Consider the following 9,618-nt stretch of genomic DNA (forward strand, 5'->3'; position numbering starts at 1 on the left):
GGGACACGGGTTCGTGCCCCGGTCCGGGAGGATCCCACATGCCGCGGAGCGGCTAGGCCCGTGAGCCATGGCCGCTGAGCCTGTGCGTCCGGAGCCTGTGCTCCGCAACGGGAGAGGCCACAACGGTGAGTGAGAGGCCCCCTAACCGGAAAAAAAAAAAAAAAGAAGATAACTAATAAGAACCTGCTGTATAAAAAAATAAAATAAAATAAAAAGAAAATATCTTCTAACTATGCTGTCTATAAAGTAAATAACATTTTTTCTACTTTACTTCCATCACAAACACTTAGAGGTGTTCCTGAGAGAATAAACCAATCTGATTAGTAAAGAAAAACTAAGGCCTGTGAAACTCTTTGGAAAAGAATGCAATGTGACAACTATAAATTCCTTGGCTGAGAACAGGTAAGAATTAAAAAACTGATATTTTATATAAAACTGTGTAAAAATAGTTCAACAATAACATTTAACAAGTGTTCCGCTCTGCTCCTTTCACAGTGCTGGTATTTTCCTTCGGTTTATGAGCCTCTTGTGTCCATCTATGTCTCTGACTGCAATTTGTCAGTTCCTTTAACTCTTTGTTTTCCATATAACCATCCATGATTTTATTTATTTTTTTCTGGAGGGGGGGTTGCATCACTTGAGGGTTCTTAGTTCCCAGACCAGGGATCAAACCCGTGCCCGTGCAGTGGAAGCGCAGAGGCCTAACCACTGGACCGCCAGGGAATTCCCACAATTCCTTTAACTCTTATTTTTCTATACTCTTCCACCAAAATTTTTCCGTAGTCCCCCAAATTTTACCATTCATTCTTTCCTTTTCTTACTCTACTCTTTTCAGGTGATCTTATTCATTCTCATACATTTTCTGCACCCAGACTCACGTTTTGAATTGAATTCCAGCTTAAAATTTCCAAGCGCCTATCAGACATCTGCATCTGAACGTCCCACAGCTGGCCCTGACACAACATGCCGAAACTTGAGCTTGTTATCTGACCTGTCAATCTGCTCCTTCTACTGTATTATTGACTTCAGTTAAGAATATTACCATCCATGCTAGACTTCAAACTGGAAAGTCTGGACTTATGTTTCCTCATCTCTACCCTTTGCCCTCCTCCTAACCCCTTCCCTAGAGTCTAACTGTTACGAAAGTCTACCCTTTCTAACTTTGCAATGTCTTTTGAATTCCTTCCTTCTTGTTTTTTTTCATTTTTTTTTTTTTTTTCATTGCTGCATGGGCTTTCTCTAGTTGTGGCGAGCGGGGGCTACTCTTCGTTGTGGTGCGCAGGTTTCTCACTGCAGTGGCTTCTCTTGTTGTGGAGCACGGGCTCTAGGCACGCGGGCTTCAGTAGCTGTGGCATGTGGGCTTAGTTGCTCCGCGGCATGTGGGATCTTCGTGGACCGGGGCACGAACTCTCGTCCCTTGTGTCGGCAGGCGAACTCTCAAACACTGCGCCACCGGGGAAGCCCCCAAAGTTCTTTATATAGTCTTATTTCTATGTCTTTGCTCATCCTGCTCTCTCTACCTGTAATATACAAAAAACCTGTAAGTGTCGTAAGGAATAAGGAAACAGGAGTGATCACCATTGTCTGGTATCGTCAGCAGAACATTTCCTCGAAGAGATGGATCTGCATCGGGGGAAAATGTGGCATTTAATGCTGGATGTTCATGGTGGGGAGAGATACAGAAGATACTACGTATCAGGGAGAGTTGGAAAATCTATTCTTTACCATTCTATTTTTGATCTTTTAACTTTGGGCCAACTCCTTTATCTCACAGAACCTCAGTTTCACCAACTAAAACAGGGGAACAGAGAGCACCGTCTCAGCTAAGAATAATAATACCCCTCTAGAACAGATACTGTGTTAGGCTCTCTGAAGGTTGATACTAAATGGAAAACAACAGAGCACAAAGTCGAATAAGACCCTTGTCCCTACCACCGAGGAGATTTGTTATCCAAATCAGCATTGGAAGCAGGCAGAACTGGAGGGGCAGCAAGGTGTCCGATGAGAAAGGGGGAACCTAGTGAGTCATTTATGCTAATTCATCCCCTGGGTATGTCTCCCATCTTCTTGACCGTAACTAGTACTTTTGGAAAGTGGCAGAGTCAGCATTTCCCTGGGCAGGGATGGTTCCCACAGAGACTCCCTGCTGGTGATGAGCCACAAGTGACATGATGATGGGGTGCTTGGCAAATATCCAGCGAATGATGAACGCAGCTTCTGTTGAACACGCGGTACTCTTTAGACATCTGGAAGTGATGGAATGGACTATAGGGTCATTGAGGTGTTTCCGCACGTGCCCTCATCTCCCTAACGCTTACCTGGTAATTTGGTCATAATGAAATGTGTGCTTGAACTGTCATGAAAGAATTTGCTTACATCGTTCAGAGCGTTATTCTACTGCCAGGGGTATTTCATCAGCCTGGGCATTTTGGTTTACAGAACTTAGTATTTTTGATTGGGGAAAGAGAGGGAATTGGAATCAGCTCTGGCTAAGCGCATGCAAAACACCGTTTTCAGAACATCAGGGAACTGAGGCTCGTGTTCACGGTTTCTGGTGCCCATGGGCACCAGGAGAAGAAAATTTAGAAGAAAACCATGCAAATAACGGAAACCTTACATCTGTGCTGGGATGGTCCCAGATTTTGCTAGAACTCAAGCTGGCACTTCCTCTGCTGTTCACCGCTGGCTCTGGTAGCTCATCCTCTGCCATCAGGCTGCTTCCTGAAAGTACCAGATACAGGATGCTCTTGATTAAAGAGTGACTGAAGGGTTATGACTATCACTTACTGAAAGTTTCGTAGTGAAACACAAAACCACATTAGAGTGAGCTGATCGTGGAGCAGTGGTGGGAGCAAGACCTTGGCGTAGCGGGTCAGAGGTATGAGGAAGCGATCAGGATCAGAGCAGGGGCATGAGAGTTTGGAGGAGAGTATTGGCTCTATTCTGAGAGTTTCTTTCTCCTGCTAGTCGCATGACTTGTGCCAGACAGAAGGGATGATGAGTGGAAGTTCCAAGAATGGTTTTCACACACAGGTGGCCAGAGGGCGTTGGGAACCCAGGACGAATCTCCTGGAGGATCAGGGTGGCAGAGGGTGGCAGAGGAAGGCATGGTCCCCTCTTCAGTAGTACTGTTTTAAAGTACATCTTTGCAGGGTCGGTGTGACTTTTATGGCCAACCCCAGTGGTAGAGGAGAGGCATCCCCATTTGACTTTGCCAGCAAAATTGTGGAAGAGAGCCAGAGCAGAAGAAAAGAAAGCACGGAGGTCCAGGAGTGGCATAAAGTATTTGTTTGGGGTGTTCTACCTCTGCCGCAGGAAGCACCCCCCCCCAGGTGGATGGGAGTGAACCAGATAAATGTGTTAAATCACCAAAATAAAGTGTCCCCAATACCTATCAACTTATGCTCAACCTCAAGCCATGACATCACTAAAGAGACTGTTTACTGTTCTTTTCCCAATTTAATTTGGAGGCTTGGACATTTCATATGACACTCTTGTTAGATATCAACAAAGCTTCCACATGCCTCTGTAAACTTGCTCTGACTGTGAAGATGTGTCTTGTTTATCTCCTGGATGTTCTTCCAAAGATGAAGTTATTAAGAGATGAACTTCATATTTTTAGGGCTCCACTATATATACTTGGTCTTATTAGGAAAGATGTTTTCACACCTTGAATCAGCTAGATGTATGTTATCTGTGTATCTCCTATTGTGTGAACTTCTCTATGTTTTCACACCTTGAATCAGCTAGATGTATGTTATCTGTGTATCTCCTATTGTGTGAACTTCTCAAGGATCACTGTCCACAGCTCCTAAGCATCCTTTCCTGCTATTACTAATAATTGTACATTTTTGTGATGCTCTTGACCTAACTTGGGAGCACATTGACCTAACTCCTTAATGGATCCCCTTCTCACAAGAAGGTATGGGCCGCTTTCTGTCAATGAAGGAACTAAGACTTGAATATCATCTTCAGGGACCAGCTGTTGTTAATGAGACAGATGCTGTCCAAACCCAGGTCTCCTGCCGGGCATTAAACCTGTATTCTCTCTTCTCTGCAGAGGAATATGGTACTACCAGTGAGTGTTATTCATGAGTCATTTCTAAAATGTCATTTTAGCCAGAACTTATCAACCAAGTTGAGCTAGAAAAAGGGATAGACTTCCCTCTCTTTGACATAATTGAGAAAACAGACCCACATGCAGCCAGCAGGAAGAGAAAAACACATTAGGTTTTAATGTTGGTGTATATTTCTCAGATAGAAATTTGCCAATACACTCTTGGCCATGAGAGGTACTGCTCTTTCTTAGCGCCCTGGTACGCATGTAGAGTACATGGCAGAGGGCTGGCTCTCTCTTTCCATGAACTAGCTGTCTTCTTTGCTGTCTGTCTTCCTCATCTGAAGGCATGGTGCAAGGAAGTCCAGCTTCCCTGTTGCTAAAACAACAGCACTCCTGAAGCTGTGAAACCTACTAGCCATCACTCTTAAAACACCACAAGGTGGAGTGGGCATGGCCCAACTCTCCCCTTAGGTCACCCCGAAAATTCTGCCTTTTCTGATTTCTTTTCCCCTTTAACACCATTTTGGTGTTCACTTGAACTTGATGGTCCTCCTTTGAAAATACTAGAGGCAGCCCCATGATTTCATTTGCCCCATTCAGACACTTAACAACTACCTTTTCTCTTGTTGGATGACAGATTTTGCATATTCCTCCAGGAATCTATTGTCTTAAAAAAACCCACTTGACTTCCATGTCATCTTAAGGTGAAAAGCTCATAGGATTGGTGTGGGTAAAAGATCTTGAATCCATGGCGCCTGGTTACCCATGATATGTGGACATCGGCAAGCTAACTTCTCCCTTTGCTAGTTTTGGAGCAAAGACTCACAGTCAGTTCAGTAACACAGGAGAACTGATTAAGGGCCAACCACAGGCACAGGGCAGAGGAGGATTTCCTACCAGTTGGGTGGTTACCAAGAATAATTCAAGACACTTGCTAAGCAAGGCCAGGCGCCATCTTCCTACACACTTCATTTCAGTATCAGCTGTTTCAGTTTCTAACACACAAAAGCAGGGGCAATGTATGGAAAGTGCACACTTGTTTACCAGTTAGAGCACTTTTTTGTTTTTCTGACCGTGGTTGGCTCAGTTCCCCTAATTTGGTACTGTTTGTGCAGACCATGCTTCGCAGACCATGCTTCACAAGGCTCTGGCTGCATGGCGGGACCTGGCCTTGTCTTCACCCCAGAGCTGCCACCCACTTGTTAAAAGGCGCGGTCCCCTCACAGGAAGCTAGTGCTATGGAGAGCCCCATTTAGATGTAGGAAGCAGGGGTCCCAGGACCCTTTTAACACTTGCCTTATATTAATAATGTCTTTACATTTGTATCTGAAATATATGTTAAAAAGCACTTTCGAGTTGTGAAACCTGCTTGATCTCCATAAGAATCATGTTAACAGCAAGGATTATTATTTCCAGAGTCCACAAATGGAGAAACATGGTTGGCTGAATCTGCAGATGTGGAAGCAGCAGACACAGAGGGCAGACTGTACTTATAATTTATTTATTCTCTTCACTCTTCACTGTCTATCTCCCCTCTGCTTAAATCTAAATTCCACAGGGTGGGGATCTTAATTTTCTTCTCTGCTGTGTTCCCAAAAGCCTAGACTAGTGCCTGGCACAGAGTTGGTGCTCAATAAATATTTGTTGAATGAATGAACTGAGCCCCTTCAGGTCCAGGCTTCCTTTTTAGGCTCCACTTTGTAGTTTGGGAAAATTTTCATGAAGGAACAGAGATGCAGAGAAAAGCACTGCTGCTCTTAGCTGTGACAATTTGTTCTCCCAAAGGGAATTAGGTTTAATTTGTTCATAGGGCTAAGAAATGAGATGTGATTAGTAAATGGAAAATTGGTCAATGATGGACGTGTGGCCATCATTTTCTCCTCCTCATTCTTTCTTCCATGTAGTCAGTCCCTCAGCTGCCTGGTTTTCACTCTGTCTTCTCGAGTCTTTGCAGGCTGAGCAGGCCGGGTAATGAGAGCCTGGGGTTGCCTGGTGATTTGGATTGAGTTGTGTCTAATTAGAACAGAATCAGCAGCCCTTACCCTTTATCCCCCAAAGAATGAGGAGATGCTGGGAAGCAACAATTGCATTCCCCAAGCAGTTCAGAAAGTTTAAGGCTGCTATTTTTTTCCAGGCCTTGCAGATAATAGGAAGTAGTTATGGGAAGTGAAGTTACTCTGGCTGACCTCACTTTTTTGGTTTAAATTTGTTCTCACTTGTCTTATTCACTGAAAGCTCAATGGCTTTGAATTAAGCATAATTCTTTAGCTAAGCCCTTACCATTTTAATGGGTGGGGAGCCTGTTACAAAACTTTACTTCATGATTGAACTAAGTTCACACACAAACACATCCAGAGGATGATGGAAAAACGAAAAACAAACCAAAAAAACAGATCTCTGCTTCTCTCCTGTGGCAGCTTTAGTCTATACAGAGCCCACTTCAGAAGGAAGTAAAGAGTCATTCACTTTTGTTTCCCTATCTTCTCTCCTCTCTGTCTACCCTCAAAGTCTCACTTCTGCTTCTTCTTCTCTGGCCTGGGTGGCCATTCATTTTTGTTTTTCAATTCATCTGGTTTTCCCTTGGAAGTAGTGTCCAGTTGTTCTCAAACCAAATTGGTTTGCCCAACGTGCAACAAACCAAAATGCTGAGATGCTGAGACTTGCAGCAGAGAAAGGGTTTATTCACAAGGCTGCAAGAGAGGAGATGGTGGAACAAGTCTCAGATCCACCTCCCCAAAGGCGAAGGGCTTGAGATATTTATGGAATAAAGAAGCAGGGTGGTCTTAAGCATGGGGAAAGGTAGGGGGAAATTGAGGCAATTGGTGTGCTATGCAGGCGTATCTGAATTACGTGCTTCTTTGTGGGATGGATGTTCATAAATGGGGGTGCTTAGCATAATCTGAGGGTGGAGTTTTTGACCCTCTGACATCAAAAGGTCATTCGTTGGACACCTGAGCAGGTCCAGTTTTATGGTCCGTGGTCCCAACCAGTGTTAACCAGCTCCAGCTCACTAGACACAGCTGACTCCAAGATCCTGGAAAACAACCTGGGCAAACATCTTATTGTTTAGGCTATGAGAAGCTTGGAGGGTATGCAGTTTGCAACAAAATAATGAAAGCGGGCTTGCTCAGTGAAGGCAGACTACAAGCAGAGGGTTTTGTGTTTTTTTAATATAAATTTATTTATTTATTTATTTTTGGCTGAGTTGGGTCTTTGTTGCTGTGCGTGGGCTTCTCATTGAGGTGGCTTCTCTTGTTGTGGAGCACAGGGTCTAGGCACGCGTGCTTCAGTAGTTATGGCTCGTGGGCTCTAAAGCGCAGGTTCAGTAGTTGTGGCGCACGGGCTTCGTTGCTCCGCGGCATGTGGGATCTTCCTGGACCAGGGCTTGAACCCGTGTCCCCTGCATTGGCAGGCAGATTCTTAACCACTGCGTCACCAGGGAAGCCCGCAGAGGGGTTTTTAACAAGCTGTAAGACAAGCTCAAGAATTTGTGTTAGTCATGAGTTTCTGTTCTCCCTACGGGGCATGGTTTCAAAGTCACAAGCTGATAATAAAGGAATGAAGGGAAAGGATCTTTGAGGTCCAGACTTGCTCCTGGTAAGGCTCACCACATGGTAGAAGAACACTATGTGTATCTTTTTCTTTGCCTTATCAAGAATTCCCTTCTTTTATATATATATATATATATATATATATATATATATATATATATATTTAGAATGAGGCAGGACCCAGAAATGAGGCAGAGGATATATATCCTCTCACAAGAAGAGGGTGAAAGGGGAGAAAATCCTCTCCTGCCATATAAATCTGAATGAAATTAATCGTTTAATTCTAGTGGGTAAGAGCTTTCTTTAGGTAACTAGAAGTGCTTGGAAAAGACAAAGTCATGTTTTGGAAGATAAATTGCCAAGCGGGGAAAAAAAAAGGTTAAAAATAAAGTGTGATGACAAAAATTAAAAATTGATCATGAATAAAAAAAATCTTTGTCATTCTGATGGACAAAAAAGTGAAATTTTATTATTGTTTTAAACTGTATTTCTTGGAGGCTGAGCATATTTCCATGTTTGCTAATCTGTTGCACTTCTTCTCTTGTGGCATGTCTGATAAGTTTTAAAGGAGACATTTGAAACCACCTAAGGACATCTTAAGAGGAATGTTTAAATAAATCTTGGTATATAAGTAACAGTTGCATTTTATGTGGCCATTACTAATTTTTTGTTTGTTTTGTTGTCCTTTTAGGACCGTAGGTGTACAGAATTTAGGGGTCTATATGCCTCAGTTAACAGAAATCTATACTCATTCATCCATGTAAGGCATTTTCTTTATTTTATTTAATCTTATTATTTTCCCCCTTCATCTCTGTATTAGTTTTCTGTGGCTACTATAACAAATTAGCACAAATTTAATGGCCTAAAACAGTAGAGATTTATTCTCTCACAGTTCTGGAGGCCAGAAGTCAAAAATCACTATCATTGGGTTGAAATTAAGGCATCATCAAATTAAGGCATCATCACATTCTCTCCAGAAGCTTTAAGAGAGCCTCTCCGAGTTTCTGGTGGCTATCGGCCTTCCTTGGCTTATGGCCACATCACTCTGTCCTTCAAGGGCAGCATCTTCGAATCTCTCTCTGCCCTATCTTCATATTACCTCCTCTTTTGTGTGTGTCAAATCTCCCTCTGCCGTAGAAAAACTTTCTGTTTCTTTTAAAATTTATTTATTTTTTATTTATATTTATTTTTGGCTGTGTTGGGCCTTTGCTGCTGCACACAGGCTTTCTCTAGTTGCAGCGAGCGGGGGCTACTCTTTGTTGCAGTGCGCGGGCTTCTCATTGTGGTGGCTTCTCTTGTTGTGGAGCACGGGCTCTAGGTGCACAGGCTTCAGTAGTTGTGGCACACGGGCTCAGTAGTTGTGGCTCGTGGGCTCTAGAGCGCAGGCTCAGTAGTTGTGGCACATGGGCTTAGTTGCTCCACGGCATATGGTATCCTCCCGGACCAGGGCTCAAACCCGTGTCCCCTGCTTTGGCAGGTGGATTCTTAACCACTGCACCAGCAGGGAAGTCCCTCTGTTTCTTATTTTCCCTGCTCTGAGAGAATCTGCAATAGGTAGCACATTTTTTCTTTTTAATGGCTAAAGCAGGTTTTTGTTTTTTCTTTAACTGTAGTATAGTTAATTTACAATGTTATGTTAGTTTCAAGTGTACAGCCAAGTGATTCAGTTAAACACACACATATATATATTCTTTTTCAGATTCTTTTACATTATAGGTTATTACAAGATATCGAGTATAGTTCCCAGTGCTATATAGTAGGTCCTGTTGTTTATCTATTTTATATATAATAGTGTGTATGTTAACCCCAAACTCCTAATTTATCTCCCCACCCCCTCCTGATATCCCCTTTGGTAACCATAAGTTTGTTTTCTATGTCTGTGAGTCTATTTCTGTTTTGTAAATAAGTTTGTTTTTATCATTTTTTTTTTTTTTTTTTTTTTTTTTTTTGTGGTATGCGGGCCTCCCTCTGTTGTGGCCTCCCCCGTTGCAGAGCACAGGCTCCGGA

At 43.1% G+C, this 9,618-nt stretch overlaps 1 protein-coding gene across 3 annotated transcripts in view; it reads right to left on the minus strand.

The window, feature by feature from the left end:
• Positions 1-9,618, minus strand: part of RNF150 (ring finger protein 150) — a 297,671-nt gene that overhangs the window by 17,065 nt on the left and 270,988 nt on the right. The window contains exons 7-8 of one of the 3 annotated variants that reach the window (XM_028491711.1): positions 2,618-2,721; positions 1,497-1,520 (exon numbers count right to left, since the gene is read on the minus strand). In XM_028491711.1, the coding sequence (XP_028347512.1) occupies positions 1,503-1,520; positions 2,618-2,721 (122 nt within the window). In that variant the 3' untranslated portion in view covers positions 1,497-1,502. Of the gene's footprint in view, positions 1-1,496; positions 1,521-2,617; positions 2,722-7,263; positions 7,528-9,618 lie in introns of those variants that run through there. The other 2 variants (XM_055085894.1, XM_055085895.1) reach the window with 2 other exon arrangements.

This window comes from Physeter macrocephalus, chromosome 7, assembly GCF_002837175.3.
Source record: "Physeter macrocephalus isolate SW-GA chromosome 7, ASM283717v5, whole genome shotgun sequence".
In the NCBI taxonomy this organism is placed as follows: Eukaryota; Metazoa; Chordata; class Mammalia; order Artiodactyla; family Physeteridae; genus Physeter; species Physeter macrocephalus.